Below are 21357 nucleotides of genomic sequence, written 5' to 3'. Positions count from 1 at the left end.
GAGGCACGGAGCGCCCCGTGCGGCACACAAACGGAGCACGCTAATCTCGCGTACTCGTCTTGTCAAAGGCATCTCTGCCAGATCAGCCTGGCGCAAATAAAGAAGGCTTCATCCATCCATTGAACTCGGTATTTGGAGTCTTCTTGCCGAATGAACGAGAAAAAGGAAAGCGGCAGCTCTGCGACCCTATTCCATCCTCTTTACCTGTTCAGTCATAACTGGTCACAGTTTTCTGGGCTAACCTGGCGTCTTAAAGTATCCTGGAAACGGGAGTGGATGGACAAGAGTGTCAGGTTGCACTTTGCAATCTGTGCCAAAAGAAGATTTTGTCGGTTCTTTTTTTTAATGGAGTAAAAAGGACTGCGACTTGCTTTCGGGATCTTTTTGGGGGTACATTTTTGTTTTTCTGTTAAATTCTACACAATTGCGATGCGTGTGCGAGTCAAGTTACACACACTGGAGCCTGTAAACACACCTTTTCATTCTTTCAAATTGGAATAACGGCCAGATCAGGAGACTCTCGTGAGGAATTTTGGTGCGTAATTTGTGCGGTGTGTGCGTTTGTTGAGTCGCAAAAGTAGTTGCGCCTCCCTTCTTTTCTTTTTTTTTTTTTTTTTTAACATTTAATACCCCAATTTACATGGAATAGGCTTAAGCACAGGTACAGACTTATTCTCTGTCGCCTGGAACAAACAGGCGGATCTGATGCGCAGATTCTCCGTAGGATGGTAAATGACCAATGGGGAATCATGAACAGCTCTTCTGAACTCGAAGATGGGACTCGGCATAAAAACCAGGTATGTTCGCAAAACCTAGTGGCGCTGTAGGTGGAAGAGGAGTGGTGCATCTGCTTGGCGCAGTGTTAACACGCCGAGTTTGATAATGTGGCTCTCGGGCGAATCTCTGCACTGTAGAGAGACAGGAGCTGCCCATGAGCTTTTTCCCGACTCCCTGGCCACTGGCACTTCTGTTACTGTCATAATGTTCAAACCCACCCGCAGATCACGCAGACCCCATGGCTACTTGTGTTTAGCGTGACTCGACGCTTCATTGTGTTAGTTAGGCTACTTGGGATAAAGCACGGCAGGAGATGCATGTGTGTGAACAGGCAGATAGTTGTTTTGCGCATCTCAGCTGCATCTTCAGTAGCTAAATATTCTTAAATTCCCCCTCCCCTGTAAGCTTGGACTGCATTTGTGTTGTTTATGGTGTTGCATGTGTTGCAACATGGCACACAGACATCCTCCGGTAGATATCGACGCTCCAGAGCTCTTTAGGCCGGTCTCCCGGCTCGGATGACTTGAGACAGGAGCGGACGTGCGTTTTGTTGCAGTCAGGGAAGCTTACTTTGGGGAATAGTCAATGTTTCACAAGGTCAGTGGAGGGCTGTTGACAGCCCATGAGGGAGAGGGCTCCCCTGGAACAGAGAATCGGATTTCGGGGCAGTGAGAAGGGTTGGCGCCTTTGGGAAGCACACAGAATGATTTACCCCTCCTATCTTCTTACCTATGAGGATGGATATAGTAATTGTGCGACATCACTGACAAATGAAAGGTGCTCATATGAAAACTTCCTCAGAGCCATTGCAAAAATGTTTTGACATCTATGTAAAGGGTATTACGAGTGTTACATGTTTTGGCATATAGGAACCTTGCACTTTTTTAGTAACTGGGCAACCCAGGTTGCTGTATTGTTCAAATTAATTTATTATGGCAAAAGGGGAGCAACATGGGATGTAAATTGCTTAATCCTAATATAAAAAAAATAATTAACAGCTTGCGCCTCCACCCATCACCACCTCTTTCACTACAGCAAAATAGATCACTCAAATATATATTTTTTTGCCCTCAGTTGTTCTTTTACTTCAAACTAATTACTTATGTGGCTATCAGAAGGTATATGTTGGAAGGAAACATGCTTATGGCTTATTATAAGTTTACAAAGCTTGACAGGTGTCAGACAATATGTGGATTCTTGTCTTGTGCTTCATTTCATAGCTCAGTTGGGAGTCATATGCATGGTGGCACTCTGTACTGGGCCTGTGCTTGAGTCCTCTATAAGGTAAAGTTACATTAGTAACCATTAATACAAGGCTGTAATTAATTCTCATACATTGCAGTTGGCGGATGGAAGCTCTATACTGCTGATGTGGGGCTGATCAATGACTGAGAGGATACAAGCAGTTTTTCCTACTAAGCTGCTTTGCCTCTTAAAGGTCATTAAAATATCAAATATGGCCTTCCTGGGTTTTAATTTGATCAGTGTGTCCTATAATACTCTAATAGCGCTCAGATCAGGGAACTGGCCAGAAAAAACACAAATCTGTGCAAGGAAAATGATACCCGATGTGATTTAGATTCTTATTACTTTATGTGTTCTTGAAGAGAAAAAAATCTGAATGACTAAATGAAGCTAATATGCTGAGTGGTAAAAGCCTAGAGGATGAAAAGGTAAAGCATGTCCCACAACCTGCTCCGGATCAGACAGCATCGGGGATGTTGGATGAGATGAGAGGTTGTGGGAAATGGGGATGGCTAATACTGCTATCTGTCCCTCTCCTCCCTACATCTATCCATCTCCTTCTTCTGCACTTGTTATTTTGCTATCACACACAGATGCACATAAATACTCGTTCTCTCTGTATGTGTGTCAGCTTGTCTCTCTCTGTAATCTTAAGCAGTAACACCAAACATTTATCTCCAGGCTTGGTGCTATTGACACACTCATTTCAGACCCAGATGGGAGGGATAGGGTAATAGAGATCTCTCATTGTCCGTTTGTTTTGCTATTACAAAACATAGCGCAGTATTTCTTTGGTAACTACATATTTTATTTGTTTCTGTACTGTTCAGTAGGTGTGCTGCCACCACTGTACTTTTATAACAGATGGGGAGGGCTGTTAGAGTGAAATGGAGATTCAAGTGCAACTTAAAATCAACCTTTAAACATAATTCACTGGATAATAGCAGGGAATTAGGAGTATACTTTTAACTTGTGTTTTTAAAACACTTTAAAAGAAAGATGACTTTCATGAGTTAATACACCAGTGTAACGTTTAAATGAAATGGAATTTTCTTTAAATAAGTCAAGGTTGCTGCTTTCCAATATCACCACAGTAACATAAGGGAAATTCAGTTTAAGTAGTTAAGTTCTTATAAAGATGCTTGATACATTTTGCTAATTTTATCCAAGATTGCTCATGGGCATTTTTTTAACTCCACACAAGAAAAAGAAAACATCAAGGGATGCAATATTGTGCTTTAAAAAACACCAATTCTTTTATTTATTTTTTTTGAGGGGGTAGCTAGATTTCTTATAGGGTTGTGCTATAGCTGTTTCCATGGCATCATTGTTAAATCAGCCATGAGCACTGTGAGTTATGTCTCGGCACACACACACACACACACACACACACACACACACACACACACACACACACACACACACACACACACACACACACATCCCATAGTTATACAGTCAGATTCTTTCTCTTCTTTACCACACATGGTCCATGCATACACACACACACACACACACACACACACACACACACACACAATTCTTTCTCTTCTTTACCACACATGGTCCATGCACGCATACACACACACACACACACACACACACACACACACACACACACACACCCCATAGTTATACAGTCAGATTCTTTCTCTTCTTTACCACACATGGTCCATGCATACACACACACACACACACACACACACACACACACATACACACACACACACACACTCAATTCTTTCTCTTCTTTACCACACATGGTCCATGCACGTACACACACACACACACACACACACACACACACACACACACACACACACACACACACACTCAATTCTTTCTCTTCTTTACCACACATGGTCCATGCACGTACACACACACACACATACACACACACATACACACACAGGTGTATATTTGACAATGTGTTGGATTTTTATAGCCGAAGCTTCAATTTTAAACCATGAGCTGACACAAACGGATCAAAGTCACAAAACCACATCAATAAGTTAGCAAATCACCTTATAGTCAGGATGTTTATGTATCCCCCAACACAAGCTGTAAAAAGGAGGAAGGTTTGCCTTGACAGCATACACACTGCAGGCCCACATCTATCAAAAACACACTCCGCAGCGACCCAGCTCAGAAATTATATCCGGCTTGCATGACAGCCATGGCGCACACACACACAAACATCTCTGCCAGGATTTATCAATTTGCACTATCTCACTTTAATACTCCTCACCCCCACATGTGGTTACTGTGGCACATCGGCAGCCCTGAGAGGGCTTGACCATCCTTCATGCATACTGCACATCTTTCTACATATCTTTATGATTTTGGCTGAATAATTTATGGAAAATATCTAATTGCAGTTTTTCTGACCACTATTGCATTTGCAATACGTTTGAACAATTTGGACCAAGCATAATCACAAACTTATCTTGTTTCTACATTACAGTTTTTTACGATCGCTATGACAATTTTTTCAATACTTTTAACAACTTTCCTAAACTCTTAACGCACCAACACACCTACAACACACAATTAACAAAACAGTTAATTTCATGCTCAAAATCACACATTGAAAACTAAACTCCAACACTGATTTTCAAAATACAATAATTCACTAACACAATACACTATGTCCACCAAAACAATGCAAACATGTCTCAAAATCTAATAATTCTTCCAAAACACTAAAACATGTTCTCTTCCAACAGGAACATTTAGTCAATCACTGCCCAATGTCATACAAAACACTAACATCAGATGGAATTACAGAAACTACATTATTTGATATGTGTCAGGTCTGCCCTTATACAGTAATAATAGGCAATAGTATATTGTATTGATCATAGATTGTGTTTTACACTGCAGTTTCTCTTGAAGCCTCTCTACATTATTTTTTTTTAAGCTTTTCTGCCTTTATTTGACAGGACAGCTAGTTGAGAGAGAGGGGGAACACATGCAGGAAATTGTCACAAGTTGGATTTGAACCCTTGACCTCTGTGTTGAGGAATAACCCTCCAAGTGTGTGTACACCTGCTCTACCCACTGATCCAACCCAGCCACCATTTTGTTTCTTTTGCTGCAGAGATTCAATTCAAAAAATGAATGACATGACCCATCTCAGAGTAGTTTTATAGAATGTGCAGTTTATGAAAAAAAGGAGACAGAGACACAATTGTCCTGGTACTCCTCTTCCTCTCCCTCGTGAAGGCATTTTTCTTATTTTCTGTGTTCATCTACAGTATATTGTTCAAAGGTCCTCTTTTATGTCCTACCATATGATCATGTGATTGAAAGAACCTCAACACCTGAGTGTGTTTCCTAGATGGGAATCAGCTGTGATTGATCTATTTGCTTAACTTCAATCAGCTGTTTCTCAATAAATGCATGTATAAAATGCAGGGGATATATTTGTGTTTCAATTTACAATATGAACAGCTGTTCACTTTGACTTTAGCCTATAAGTTAGGTTTAGAACATGATGTTATCTGTTCTGACATACAGAGTGAAAGCATTTGCAAATTGGTCAGTAAAAATCCATTGTTTTGGTCTTGGTTGAGCTTGTGTGTAAAAGAAGTTCAAGCATTTTAAATTTGTGTTAACTGTATGCATTTTGTGTCAAAGCAACAAGAAATGTGTTATTTGTATAGCCTACACAGGCAGATGTTGTGCTAACTGTGGTAAGAGTTTAGGAAAGTTGTTAAAAGTATTGAAAAAAGTGTCATAGCGATCGTAAAAAACTGTAATATAATCATGCCATTGTTTAACCAGTCAGAAAAGTAAATTGCCTAGTTTTCTATAGAAGAATTGAGCAATGTATCTCACTTTATTAAGTAAGATATTACATTAGTGGTATACTTGATATTGCTCAATAGTATTTAAATATAATCATGATGTTCAAAGTGGCTTTATATATACATATTTTATATATTAGTAACGGCTGCATAGTTGGACTGATATGATAATGAGAAACTGCTGGTAAGTTGCGACTGATGCTGTTTTTTTATATCAGAGTGAAGACACAAAATGTTGCAGCATTGCGCTCTGCTTAAGCTAACGTTAGCTACACAGACTGAAGAGATGAAGAGGTCTGAATCCTGGAGGTCCTGATTTTATAGATATTTTAATCGGCAGTATAAACACACAGCCAACTCCTTTACTTTTTCAAAGAAAAAAAAAAAAAAATGATACAGAGTGGTGTTTCTTCTTCCTTAAACTAATGTCTGGTCAAGTTTAAATTTACAGATGCCAGCATGCCAAGAGTGAGCATATTTACCACACAACAGCCAAGATTGCTTTTTGTTATTGTTTTACCAACTCAAAGAATTAACGTTAATTAATTACAACGGACTAAATTTGCATGTTGTCATTATAGCTGATGAAAGCAACAGCTGCCTGGGTCAACTTTCACTTGCTACAGCTTGTGGAGACATGGTGTAAATTCTGAAATAATATGGCAGCTTTTGCGATTTGAAAATTGCAACCTTTCAAATCGCTGATATAAGCTTGTGACCTTTCAATCACAGTTATTCATTAAAGAGGGGAAGACTGTAGCTTTGTACTGTATGTGCGAGATGATGGGCTGGCTGGTTTTGTGGGTATTCTTGTCAAACTAATGAACCTGCTGAGCTGGCTGGAGGTATAGGAAGCAGTGTAGACTGGAGCAGAGCGGAGAGAGTTCCCTGGTTCAGTGGGCCTGTGATTTCCCTGTGGTGGGTCCTGCTATGGCAGCAGTGCAACTCTTAACAACCTCAGCTTCTGTCTTGTCCTGCCCTGCTCAGGGTGGCTTTGAGAAAAACACCCGCCAGATAAGAGCTTTTCAAGGCCCAAAAAGTGCTTCATCCATTTATCAGATCACATACCAGAACACATAGCTGGCAGGTGCCTTGATATGTACAAATCCTGCCACTCAGACAGGTTCAGCATGTAAAAATTGCAGCATTTCAACTCTTTGTAGTGTGTCTTTCTCACTGTGTCTGTACAGATACAAACTCTCTCAAAAAGACTTGTAGTGTGAGATGTTTTTTCACGTGTAATTTGAGGGTTTGACAGGATTGAAAGGTGTGTGTGTGTGTGTGTGTATACATATTTTTTTCTATCATGCATACATAGATTGTTAAAGAAGTTAATTGTCTCAGTGTGGGTCTGTGCTTGCATCAATCCCTTGAATTTGGGGGTGGGAGTAGAGGGCGAGTTATTCAATTCATCAAGAACAAAAGCAATACCTTGGTGTCACTATAATACATCTCAAAGCCTTAATGTTTTAGTGTGTTTTTCATCTTGCAGTGGGCATGTTCTCCTCACACCCAAATCATTTTCCTATCGCCTCTCTTTTCATCATTTTTCATTGTTACAACATTATCTTCTTTTCAGCTTTGGTCACATCTATGTATTATATAAGCGTTGTATTGTTGAAGCCCATTGTTGAATTGTGCGATCAAAACCTAAGTGGTTTCGCAGGAGTGTAGGCCTATTGTTAGAATAAAGGAATGAATGTGTGAGAGGAGTGTGTGTGTTGGTGGATCAAAGTGGTAATGAGCCATTACTGTCAAGTCGTTTCATAAGTGAAGAGTGCTTTTTGTATAGGAAGTTATTTAGTGCCTTAATGGAGCAGCGTGTTCATTTGTTTAGGTTTCTGCTGCAGCCAGATAGGAGCCATTTTGCGCAACATGCATGTACAGTATCCCTGTGAAACCAGGAGTATTACTAGTCTGAGGGTTACAAATGACAGCAGCTGTCCCATGTGCTTAAGGCCTTGCTCTTCCTCTATCCGCCTTTCTTATCTGACCCGAACGCTCTTCTATTTCTTTTTCTCATTTGCTTCCTTTCAATATCTCTTGCTGATACGAAGTGACAGGACATTTTAATATCAGATTTCTAATGCTACAAGGTGGCCAGGAGGCCTTGAGAGAAAAAAAAGCATGGGGCAAGGAAGGACAGGAACAAGAATGAAAACAGGAGTCGATTATACACAAGAATAAAAATAAGAGTCGGAGTAGAGCAACAAAGAGTAATGCAGTGTAGAGTAGAAAGGACAAGGGAGGGTTGGAAAGCATGAATCACAGTAGGTCCCAGATCAGTGTTCAGCAGGCTAGCTGGGGGCACATGTACCTTTTTTGCAAGATGACGCAGAAATATTCCAGCTGCTCCAAATCCTACATACCTCCAACAAAGGATTGTTATCAGATATACCACATGTTGCTGTTGGAGGAGAGACAGCCTTTTTCCAGTAGGCTCTTGGATCAGTTACAAGGCTCATCGTGGAAGCCCCAAAGCATTACCAAGGGCTCACTCGCATCCAACATAACAGCTGCAATAGAAAGTAATTGTACCTAATTCATTTGTGATTCTTGGTAATTGTGTTGATTTTGTATGCTGCACATGCTTTGTGTGTGAGAATATGTGTCGGTATGCACACATGCTGTCCATTGTCGGTATTTATGTATGTGCGCGCATAATTTACATGGTCACTCTGTTGGTTTCCTTCCATGTCTTTGTGCCTTTTGAATGGATGTGAAGAAAGCAATGCTGAATAGAAAACATTAGGAAGGTACCGGAAAGCAAGGTTATACTCTACCTCCCAGAGCATGTATTGACAGATGTGTCAGCAAGCTGACCTGATGGGCAGGGTTTCACAGAAGAAGAGCTAAAAGTGTGGGAGAGAGTGAGGGAGAGAGGAAGACAAGACAGGCTGAGGTATTAGATTTCCATCAGCAGGATTCAGCCTCTTGGGCATGCTTATTTGTGTGTCATTAAGGGTCATTAAGGTGGGGGTCAAAAAACGCTCTAAAGGAAAGGTACATATTAATATACTGTATTAACCTGAATATTATTAATTAATAATATTATTATATTATATTTTACCCTGGAAGTAGTATCACCAATCTGAAATTTATCATTCACCCCCCCCCCCCCCTTCCTTGCTAAATCATCATTAAAAATGCATTGGACATCAGCAGTGAGAGGCAGATGAGAGGCTTGCAGGTAGAGGGAAAATAGTTGGCTGGAAATGAGGCAGAGTGGTGGAGTGAGGGATGAGAGAGACACAATGTGTGCACGTGTTAGAGTCTTGATGGACAACTAGCCAGGCCCATTCCACTGACAGATAGGGCTCTATCTCCATAGTTGCAGTGAGAAGTGTCTAATTTCCTCCTGGCGATCTCAATCGCAGAGTTAAAGAGCCCCGCCCATGTGACGCTAGAGTCTTGATCAAATAGAGATGTGAGATTAGGGGGCTGCTTTTAAGGGAACTTACTTCCCACAACATAATGGCCTTTCTTCTTTTTATTCCCTCTGTGCATTATTAATCAACGCTCATGCATACGAGCGTGCATGCACAACAAATCACATCCGCACGTGAGCGCAGTTCCCTTTTGTGATGGGTTACGTGTCTGACTAAGAATGTGGACGGAACAGTAAATAATAAGGGAATTAATTAGACTCTGAAAATCCAGTGAATAATTGATGCTAAATGGAGAAGTTTAATCAAGCAATCAATCTACTCTGGCCACCGCATCTGGAGCAGAAGAATATTACTGGAGAGAGGGACGAGGATGAAAATGCAGTTTTAACTCAACATAAACACACAATCAGTGAAAACTGCTGGAATGCAGAGAATACCTGGCAGCTTGCCACAGCTGATTGTTAAAATAGTGATCATAGAGATCAGATCTGTTTCCCTGCTATCATACAGAGGGCCTTTTTTGTTTATCTTGGTGTTAAACTGCCAATGTGCCCATTATTGAGCTGCATTGCTCTCTAGCTCTCTCATACGTGGTAGTCTTTCCGAAATCACATTATTGGTTCTCCTCTGAGCCAAATGGAGTCATTTCCTTAGCAAACTGACTTCATATATTTTCCTACTAATGACTTGCTTAAGCTACTGTTGAAAACATAATAGCATCATTATGGGCCAGGCACCATCAGGTGTCTCAAGGTTAATAGCATTAATTGACTAGAAGGATGAAGGCTGAGACATCCTTGTTGTCGCTATTAAGTAGTATTCTTGATCTGTAAATTGGATGCAAAAAATTGGAAGACTGCCTCGTTATCGATGGCCAGGAAAAACCTCAACAGCCACATAATTTATATACTTAGCGTCAGGGATAGGTGCTTTGGTTTTTAACAAGCTACACATGAATTGTGAAATGATGAGATGCTGCACCAAAACAACAAGCACAATTCTTTCTTTTAAATGTATGTCACATTGTCTGTAAGGATAATACTAGTTTTGCTTTGCCAGACCTTCCTCCACAATGCTGCGGAGGAGGGTCTGGCTAGTCCACACAGCATTCCGGGATGGGAGAAAAACATGCTCTGGTTTATTGGCATTTCTTTAAACCAATCACAATGGTCATGTGTGGCGCAAAGCGCCGTCCGGAGCCCCTGTTCCGCTGCAAAATAGCCTCGGAAAGGAACTTGTTTTTAGTGAAACGTGTACGTTCAAAGGTTGTTTTAGTCGTGCAACAGAAAACTCAGATTAGACAGATAGTCTAGCTAGTTGTCTGGATTTACCCTGCAGAGATGTGAGGAGCAGTTAACCGAAGTCCTCATAAACCAACCGGAGTTTAAAATTCCAACACAAAGAAAGCGTAACGTAACAGACATCCGGCTGAAAAGAAGGACATCCGGCGGAATTTCCGGCGGCATCGGAGCAATCCCAGAAGTCGAAAGTCGTGAATATAGACTAGGATAATACTGACCACATGAGATATGGCTCGTTGTCAGTATCATCTTCAATATCATCCGTGTATAGCAAAACAGTTCCCACTGACAGATAAAGTACGTTCACATAACTGAAACGAAAATGTGATTTTACGTCTGTGATATGCGGAGTAAGAAGAAAACTTCATGAAAGAGGTTAGGTGGCTCATATGAGGATAATAAAAGCAAATTTGGAATAAGGATAGTTTCAGGAGAGCGATAAAAATTGAATGATGCATAAAAAATATTTAGAACTAGACTGATAGAAGGAGGCACAGAGAGACACGGATGTATTTATTGCAGCTTTCCTATTAAACAGTTATGACAAACTCATGGCTAATATATTAACAGACTTATCCACCAACATCCATTATTTATTCATCATCAAAAATTCAATCTGGCAGACTGTGTGCCATTATTCAGATGTGCTTGGGGGAAAGTGGCGCATTTGAATAAATGAGGGATTGTAGGACTCACTCCCATGGCTTGTTGCTGTTCCAAAACCCACCCTTTAAATTATTCAAAGGTGAAATCAATCAAAAAAATTCAGGAGATGGATTGATATTGAAAATAAATCCCTCTTTACCTCTCATAGATGAATCTATTATATCATTGGGAAGAAACATTTTATTGTTCTTGACTTCAGAGTTATCAAACTGTTGGAAGTGACTATCGCACACCATCTGGATTGCGTTTTTTATTAGCAGGAGAGGAAAACACGATGTTTTCTGCACATTTCAACTTGCATCTCATTTAGGACAGTTTCTGGCCCCCTGCTCATGACAAGCTCATATTTACTATATTTGGTTTGCCTTGTTTCCTCTGGTGAAATTCTGCATCTCTCTGCAATACCTAAGTCTGAATGAGATTGGATATGGAAATGTAGAGCACTGCAGACCGGTACTTTCTGCTGATGTTGTGGAACTTGGCAGTATGGAGAACAGGACATATTCCTCAGAGAACCAAACACTCGAGCACACACACAGACTCCTCTGTGCAAGCAGACACATGAAACCTGAAACACATGCACACACACACACACACACACACACACACACACACACACACACACACACACACACACACACACACACATACCGTTCATGTAATGGAGTACATTACAGAAAAAGCAAGCACATTAAAACGGTACATATTTAAAGTGTGTTAAAAGTGTTCGCTGAATGGGGAAAATATACAGGCAACAATTTAACTTAATGGATGCATTTTACCTAGGCCTGTAACAATTATTAACATAGTTGGCTAATCACAGTATTTTTATGTAATCGTTAATCGTTTCTTTGTTTAACCGCAATTAATTACTAACATTAACTAAGGTATGGCTGTTGATGGCAATTGTTGATTTTGTTTAGATGTGCCAAATTGTAATTATATAAGTGGTTATTGGTCAAACTGTTGAAAGATGTAGCCTGGGATTCATTCAAAACTTTCATTTGTATATAAAAGTAATAAATAAATGCTTTTTTTTGGTTTAAATTGATTGAAAGAGACAATTATATTGTTAATGCCAGATATTTCTGAGACAATTAATTGTTAAGCAAAATTTGGATTGTTACAACTCTAACTTTACCTCTTTCACTTTAGATGAGCCTAGTTCTTTATCTTAATCTCCTTAATACATGTATACTGTATATCATTGGCATGTCAACTGATTGGAATAGCATTAGTTTTGACTGTATTTGGTCATAATACACAAGTATTACACAATTTAAACAATTTAATATTTTGACTTGATGAAGGCGCTAGATGAAAAGTTAAAGGATCACCAAAGTTATAACCATACATCCTGTGGAGAACACAAATGTCTGAACTAAATTTAATTGCAATCCATTTCGTTGAGATATTGAAGTGGTAGACTGACCAACAGATGGACATTGCCATCCCTAGAGCTGTGGTGTGGTTAAAAAAGCAGTCTCTGTACTACATTTAATAATTATTTATTAAACACTAAATATAAAATGTAAATAATAATATATTATAATAAATAAGAAAGTGCAAAACAGGAAACACAGAAAAACGGGAAACCCTGGATAATGTGAGTGCACAAGCACGATCGATAAGGCAGTTGGCAGTTTTGGTAAGTAAAAATGCCGGCATATGTTTCTTTACTGACATCTTGTCTAATTTATCTGTAAATCGATGCAGGCAGTAGGCATAATGACCACCTGTGCAAGACTATTCAATCTAACACAATACCCCTGTAGTTAATAGTGTCAGTAGTTGTCAGGCTTTTAATGTTTTGTTGAGATTGTATTAGCGGAAGGTGCTTATTAAACTCTAGTATATAATTTTGTTGTTGTGATTGACTGCAGATGTTTGTTTTATTTTACCCAAGGACTTGGCCAACATATTCTGTCAAACCCTGCAGTGTTCAGTCATTCGCCTAACTTGCTTACTTTGATCTGTGCAATGCAATGGAATCCAATAAATTACAACTGGTCCAAAACAGAAGCTCTTTCTGAATGTTAGAAAACTTGGCCGATAATGAAAGTCAGGCTGACCAGCGTTGTGCTCTCTTTTGTAAGCATCTAGCTGCCAACATTCCCAAACATTATGTCTAACTTCTGTGTTCTCCAAGCCTATGCTGTATCTGATGTGTGTGTGTGTGTTAGTGGTGAAATAAAACCAAGAAGATCATATGTAGTGTCTGTATCATTTATCAAAAGCAGGGTACAGCCTGTCCAGTTCCAGTATTTCCTGTTCACTCGTGTACTTGTTTTGGACAAACGTGTCAAAACATTGAGGTATCAGATTAGATTTGGAGAAGTCTAGAAATGTACAAGTTCCATTAAATATTGGCAAAGATTCTGTTCAAAAGAAGTGTGTGAAACGATGACTTGCAATATTGTAAGTAGATTGCCAAGTTTCAATATACAATGGAGTATACATAAGCATAAAAAATGAACATTATAAACAGGTTTGGAGGATAGGGAACACAGTTAATACCCCCCAGAGAGCAACCCAGTTATGTTCCATGCATTTGAGGGGAATGCAATTTGACAGTAGTATGGATAAAATTCCATACAGTCATAACTGTCACATTCAAATTTATTGCTATCATCATATATTGATATCATCATATATATATATATATATACAGTTCCACCTTGATCATGGGAAGATAATTAAATCATGGCATGTCAATGGGAGCTCCCATTCCTTGCCAGTATTTAATCATGCTGTTGCAACCAGAGTTATGTTTCCTCCATCTGTGTTTTTGGAATCCTTTTTAGTTGGCTATATATTATGTAAAATCTTGTGGATGCACACTGAGAGCAAAAGTTAAAAACCTTTTTCTTTCTACGCGATACACTACCTCACTTTCATCTTTTTCTATCAAAAATCTCAAATGGGAATTTGTGGCTACGCTGTAAGATAATATGGTACTTGTTGATTCAGTCTAAGTAACTCTGGTAATATAAAAGCCCTTATACACCTGTCAGCACAGCCTCAGCCGTTTGTCCGCCACCTTTAGTCAAATCTTCCTTACAGATGCAATGAGTAATAGATGGAGTTTGCAAGGGATGGGGATGGACTACAGCGAGTGTGAAAGAACTTATTTAAAAAAAAAGTGTGATGTCCAGAAACCAGGTGGTGTAAAAGGTATAAAAATAAAACTGAGCTGTCTTGAGTTAGCTTTTTTTCCAACATTGAATTTGTGACTAGACAGAAAAAGTAATTATCACATAATCACCGACGCATCATAAACATTGTTTTGGTTCATACAGTCTTTCTTTAATCCTCCCTGCATGTTAAACGCATGCTCGCTCTCTCTCTCTCTCTCTCTCTCTCTCTCTCTCTCTCTCTCTCTTGCTCTCTCTCTCTCTCTCTGCTTTTCTCACTTCGGGAATGGAATGTGGCGGGCTCCTCACAGGCTTCTGTAATGTGCTAACACAACAAATCAATCAGACTCGCAGTATTTCTACAGCCCCTCAGCTCACATTGATTTATTGCAAATGTGTTGAAGATGAAGAGAGAACCTCTTTAGCACTGTGGGACAGGGTGGTCAAGGGGAGTGGATGTAGGGGAGAAGGATGTGAGGGGAACGATGACAGGTTTGGGATGAGAGGCATGGGGGAGGAGCAAGGAAGGAGGAGGGTTCCTGGTCTGCTGACCTTTGTCTTGATAGGCTGACATTGTGCACTTCAGGGTCATGGCGCTGTCTGTCATCAGCCAGCCGGGCAGAGAAAATGATGATAATGTGTTTTATATTTTAGATGGCTGTGGTGTGTTTGCTGTGTGCTGTGGTTTTCCAGTATGCGGAGCATGACAGCTGCTGTCAGCCCTGTAGCGGGATGGGTCAGGGGTCACAGAAATGACGGTGGCTTGGATTCCCATTAGACGCTATCAGCAAACTACCTGACAAACGGACAACTCTTTCCATATATTTTGCATTGTAACTTTCCCATATTGTGTGTTGATACTACTGCTAATAGTATTTGTTTTATAAGTGTGTGAGTCACCTTCGTGTCATAATCCACTTAAAACTTTTTAAATGTGCCTGTAATTCATGGGTATCACTGTTAAAATGTGGCATCTTTTAAAAAAATGGCTGCTGTTTTCTGAACTAAATTATTACCATATTAAAGTGGTAATTTGTACCTAATGCATTTTTTTGTAATGGCTTTTTGACTGTTATTTATTTGAGTCTCTTTCAATCCCAACATTTTTTTTAAACTCAAAACAAATTATCTTTCCGTTGCCACTCAATTATGACTCAGGGCAATTTCATATTTCATGCTCTTACAGCTCAGGGGGGGATATCTGGAGGAATGCCTCACCAGTACATTTTCTTTTCTATTTTATATATCTCAAGAGTGAAAGGCTTGTTTATCCGGTTTGGAGAATATGACTGTCGGAGGGGGAGACCGAGTAAGTAAGACCTCAATAGTAGCTGGGTGTATTTATATCATGGGTATACACTTAGAGACACTGAAAGGGGCTGATGGAGATGAGGATTGAAGTGGATTACTGAGATGGGACAGCTCCACTGAGAGAATAAAATCTTATTTATATTAGGCTTTCATAAAATACACAAGCGGTAAAACATACGTCCACTTCCGTGGCCATATGCAGCTCAGCAGAGTGGCTCTGCGGGGGCTGCGAGGCTGATTGAAGGGGTTAAAGAGGAGATTAAAGTGATAATGTACATCTCTAATCCCCAGCACTTTAAGCGGGCAAAGAGGCAAAAACTGCCTCCAACAACAGAGCTGGACATGAAGAGGGTGCATCACTGGCTATCAGGGTCAACAATCACCATGGCAACAGATTATTCAGAATAATTATCTGCCATATGTGCCTTGTCACAATTAGAAGTTGGCTTTGAGCTGGGTCACAGGTCAAACGCTGATCAGAGTATTGGGGGTGGTGGCGAGCGTAACCCCCCTACACGGTTTATTAGAATAAAGTTCAGCTTGCTTATCACATCTGTCAACATGAGCCACAGTCACACAACCTGCTTACTTTAAATGTCACTGCATACTGTGCGTTTTGAGCTTTCAATATCCCTTCCTTCAATAATAGAAAATCAGGAAGTGAATAAAATGGATTTATGATTTCAATCAGAATACTAAGCTTCTTGAATCGACTTTTTGGCTGAGTAGCGAGGAAAGTAAATGACTGTGTGAGCAGAGTGCGCAAATGTGAGCTGACAGAGGCTCGGGGGAAAAGGAAAAGAAAAACCTCTGTGTTTTGTTCTCACGACCAAGCCTTCCATTAGGAGTCCAGACGTTTTAACTCATCACTGTGGCTCTCCCGCAGGAGTTATACAGAGACTGTTTCATTTCACATAAAAAGCTGTGTTCACACCCTGGAAAAAGCAGCAACAAGGTGCAAAGTGGTTCACCCATTACAGGGGATAATTTATTCTGTCACTTTTGCTCATGTGAGGTTGAGATACCTCTCTACACTATTTACCATCTTGTAAAGCAAAGATGCCAAAACCATCTTTCAAAAATCACTGTTACTTCATTTGGAAAAGTTATTCACTCGAATAACGTCAAGTTAAACAGCTGTGATTCTTGCCATCTACTGTTTTCTTACTTTGTACTCATTCCCACAGTGTAGACACATGGTGCAATCTGAAACAAAACATCCTCAAGTCACCTGTGGCAATCTCTATACAGATTTAGTCTCTGCCTTTTAATTGTGGATTTGGTATGAAGCATTTTGAGGATCCCTGGGGAAGTGTGAAACGTGACAGTTTTAAAATACTCACGATACCTCAGGCTTATTACTGCAAGCTGTCAGATTGTGTGAGATGCACAGTGATACTACTTCTCTCTGATCAAATTTGTCACATCATGCCAGGCGGGATCACAGGGTGGAGGCACTGCCGACATGTTTAGGAAATAGCCTGGATGTGTTCAGACAAGCTACTTGCGTTTAAATACCAATTAAGCCCAATGCACTACTTACATCTATGGTCTATTAGATTGTCACCCATCACTATTAGGCGACACTCGGAGCCCTCGGCATTCTGGGAAAATAATTACATTCTTTCTGTGTCATAATTACTGCCTTGAAAAGTGTCTCTTTCGAACACTAACAAAGCAGGCTCTTACTCTTTCTCTGTCTCCCCATTCCTCTCTCCCCATGCTCTGGCTCTCTTGTCTGTTGTCTCTCTAGACACTAATGAAGTGGATTAATTGCGTAACTCCAGAGCAACTGTCTGCACAGGACTGCATTAATTAAGTTGTTGTGTGTATTCATTTTAAAGCTTCCACGTTTTCTGAATGGCCCTACCATATAATCATGTTTGCCATCATCACTTACTGTTGCTTTGTGACTCATGTAGAATTGGCATAGTGTTAGGATTTACATGCATTTTGGGGAAATGTGTTGATTAGTCCAAATGAAACAAACCGTTTGTCGCTCTGAAAAGTTTGATGGCACGTTGATTTCCCATTTGCTACTTTACTCAACTCTGTGAATCCACACAAATCAAATCTGTCACCGTCTTGAATCTATTATTGTATGATTTCTATAACACACACCGACTCGTTTCATTCATTTCATTTCATGTGTATTTGAATAGGGATAGATGCTTAGCCGTAGACATTTGAGCAACAAATCTCCAATGTGCAGCATCACAGTATTTATAGCTATTGCTAATTTCCAATGTCCGTCCCTAGAAGGGCTTTTAAACAGTCATGAAAACAAACATTGCCACAATTGAAATACATACAGCACATAAACATACAAGACACCTACATCTGTATTATTTATTAATCTACACATTGTGGCAAGTTGGTATGATAACCTGTCAGACATGAAGGAAGTGAGTTTGAGTTATTGTATCGTTCCAGTTGGGTAAACCTAATAAAAGCGTTTCTGTTACTTCCAGAGTGTGACTGATGTTTAGCACCAGCTAACCACACTCAACTGGTCTATTTATGCAGTCACTCTACTTGATTTAGTTCTTGCCTTCTTCACAGTGTTCATTCGGATTACATTTTCTTTGACATTGCTTTACTGCATTCATGGGGAAAAATGACAACTGTGGCAGTTCCTTTTACAAACAGCCAGCGAGCAAGCCACTGCTTCTGCTCTCATATACAGTATGTCAGCTCCCGAGTCCTGAGGATTCAGGCTGTTGACTTAAGATCTAAGCTTTTTTAGAATAAAGTGTACCTCCGTTTTAAATCTTCGTCTTACACTCCTCCTTGTATTTCACTAAAGCTGTCACAGTTCTTTTCTTATTTGGGCGATAGTGTTAAAGTATGATGCTTCATGCAAGGTTACAATTTTGCTGTATAAAGTATTAATAAAATACTCCCACATTCACTTTTAAGGATAGGAAGTCAGGTTTAGGACTTAAAGGGAAAACATTGGTTCCCCGTTGACCCAACAAGTCCTCCAAACCATACCACATCATAGGTAGTGTAATTCTACTCTCTAATAAGACCCACAAGAGCGTTTCATGAATTAGCGCCCCTAGCGGTGGCAGGAAATATGACCCACCAAAACTACTTAGTTAACTTTTTTATATTATTGAACGTCCGTTAAATTCAAGCGATTGCCAAATGAGTTGTTACAAAGCTAATTAAGAGTATGAGCTCCACACCACTCTCTCTGTATTTCTCAGTATGGCTGTGTTCAGAAGATTGTGTCGTCCGTTGACTTTCCTGGGCAGAAGCTCGAGTGAAGATAATTACCTCTTCTGAAGAGTCCATCATGTTTTTTTAATCCTCCATATTGTCTTTGGCTACTAGCAACTGCGTGGAGGAGGGGTGGGGGCGTGTGCACGATCACGGAAGGCTTGTATAGTGTGGAACGGCCGACAGTGTTGTTGTCATTACTTAGAATTCCTCATGGGGGCGACAGGAACTACACACTATAGCTAAGTTTATAAAAAAAGGTTGTGGTTTTGGTTAAATTCAGACGTTACTTCACTTCTGGTTACGCACTTGACGTAGCTCTGTTTCGTAAAGTTATAAAAACCTTCCAGTTTAATTTTACTGTCAAACAGGACACAAACCCCATTCTCCTGGGTGAAAGTCCTGTGTTTGTTTGACCCATCCACCACCCCAACCTGCCTCCTCATGCAGAATTCGGCGCTCTTGTAGCTCTTCTAGAGGGCGGCGCCACTATAAACGGAAATATGACTGGTAATTGCTGCATGAACAAACAATGTATGTGGGCGTTTTTTGGGGGAGGACCGATTCCATTAACTAGATAAACAGGACCTTTTTAGAGTCCCAATACCATAACTTGGGTGCACTATAGGAAAGTTGATTTCATATAGAAACCCATGACCTTAGAAGACCAATATCCACTGCAGCACGACCTCCCCTCAGGGAGAGAATGAACACGCAGCACTTATCACCCGATAACACTCAACCACACACACACACACACACACACACACACACACACACACACACACACACACAAATACAAATACCTGCAGTTTTTCACATTAATGAAGTACCACACATATCCACAAACTGTGTGCGTAAAGGAGCAAAAACCATGATTTGTCTCGCACCATCAGCATAAAAATATGATCTCTTTGCCAAGGTCAAAATCTCAAGATTCAGGGTATCCCATGCGTACGACACACAGTCACAGACATAGACATACACAAAGAGATAGATTGAAACAAAGAGACAGACAGATAAAGGCGCACACGTGTCATTCTGCATCTGCAAAAGTAGCGTTACCATGAAGTGTAGACACCAGTATCCATAACATGCATGTATTATTTATGAGTGCATGTACGTTTTGCACATAGCGATATATGCAAATGTATACATTAAGGAGAGGAGGCTTTTCATTCCTCCCTGTTAGAAGAAGTGTCTGCCTTCTTATCACCGCTGCTATTAAAATAGTACGGCTGTGGGGCAGAGATCCATCTTGTCTTTTAATGGTGTGTGTGTGTGTGTGTGTGTGTGTGTGTGTGTGTGTGTGTCTGTGCGTGCATGCGTGTGGATCTTGTGCATGTGTGATTGTGCTGGTGCACTCAACTGTGCTTGCAACTGCAATCAGGACTGTAAGTGGCCTGCAATTTCAAAAAGAGAAATTGAAGTGGGGACTGGAAAGCCTGTGAAGCTAAAATGTGAGGTGTCCTTGATGAGAATCGTTTTGATTATTCCTGACAAAGGTAAAGCGTATTGCATGATAATTACCTCCTTTCTATTTCATGTAAGATTGAGCGTTTTCCTTTAACAAAGATTTCTCTGTATTTGTGTGTTGAAGCAGCATTAGCGGCAAGTTGGCCATTCTGTTAAGGACCCTTGCTGTGCAATAAGAATGATTTTACTGTCACACAAGTGCTGCTTTTGCATTTTTATACCCACATTAGAACACATTTATGCAGTCATACCCAAATCCTGCATCTTCACAATTTTGTACAGCCCAAAATTTCACATTCAATATCTCAATGAGCCATACAAGCCCACAGAAGCAACAGTTCAACCCCAAGCTCTCTATGAAGACAGAGAAAAACTCCACAAGAAATAAGGAATAGGAATAAGAGAAAATGAAAAAGAAATTCTCACAGGACAGGGAATTCAAAGAGAGATCCTCTGCCTTCACCGTGGCTGGGGAAGGAAAGGAAAAGGCAATTAAAGAAAAAGAAAAATATAGTTGTAACAATTACTAGAAATACGTAGATGGTGGCATTGTTGAACTTTTACATGTGTGGAGCCCTATCCAAACATGTATTTAGGCTCTTATTAAATGAACTAGCAGATAAGGGAGCATAAGTCTCAGATCATCTGTGTCCTGAGAGAAGAGAGGTAACAATGTAAGCCACAACACCCATACGAAATTGAAAGCCCTTTTTCAATCTTGCCGTTTCACTTCACGCTCACAAAGCAGCCATTCTGACCTCCCAGTGATTGTGTGCTTTATAATAGAGTCTGCGGTGATATGTTTTTGCATTCTGGTGTGTGCGTGTGCCTCAGGGACAGTGGGTGACAGACTCACTCCCTGTGTGTGGCCGATTGCAGTGCGAGCGCCAAGGACAAGCAGTGGAGGGTAGAGCGGGTGATTTGTCTCTTAGGATTGAACTCATCTCCCTGGTCTCCCGCAGGCCTCTCCTCCCTCTTCTTTCCCTGCATGCTGTCTTATTTTGAAGGTGAAGAGCATTTCTCT

The 21357-nt window shown here is 40.3% G+C and overlaps 1 protein-coding gene across 2 annotated transcripts in view; it reads left to right on the top strand.

Moving 5' to 3' along the window:
• The first annotated feature begins 725 nt into the window (after positions 1–725).
• Positions 726–21357, top strand: part of fibcd1b (fibrinogen C domain containing 1b) — a 101724-nt gene continuing 81092 nt past the window's right edge. For both annotated transcript variants that reach the window (XM_078271453.1, XM_078271452.1), the window contains exon 1: positions 726–797. In XM_078271453.1, coding sequence (XP_078127579.1) covers positions 726–797 — 72 coding nt within the window. The remainder of the gene's footprint in view (positions 798–21357) is intronic.

This window comes from Sander vitreus, chromosome 16 (genome assembly GCF_031162955.1).
Source record: "Sander vitreus isolate 19-12246 chromosome 16, sanVit1, whole genome shotgun sequence".
Classification (NCBI taxonomy): Eukaryota; Metazoa; Chordata; class Actinopteri; order Perciformes; family Percidae; genus Sander; species Sander vitreus.
This window is presented reverse-complemented; position numbering and strand designations above follow the sequence as displayed.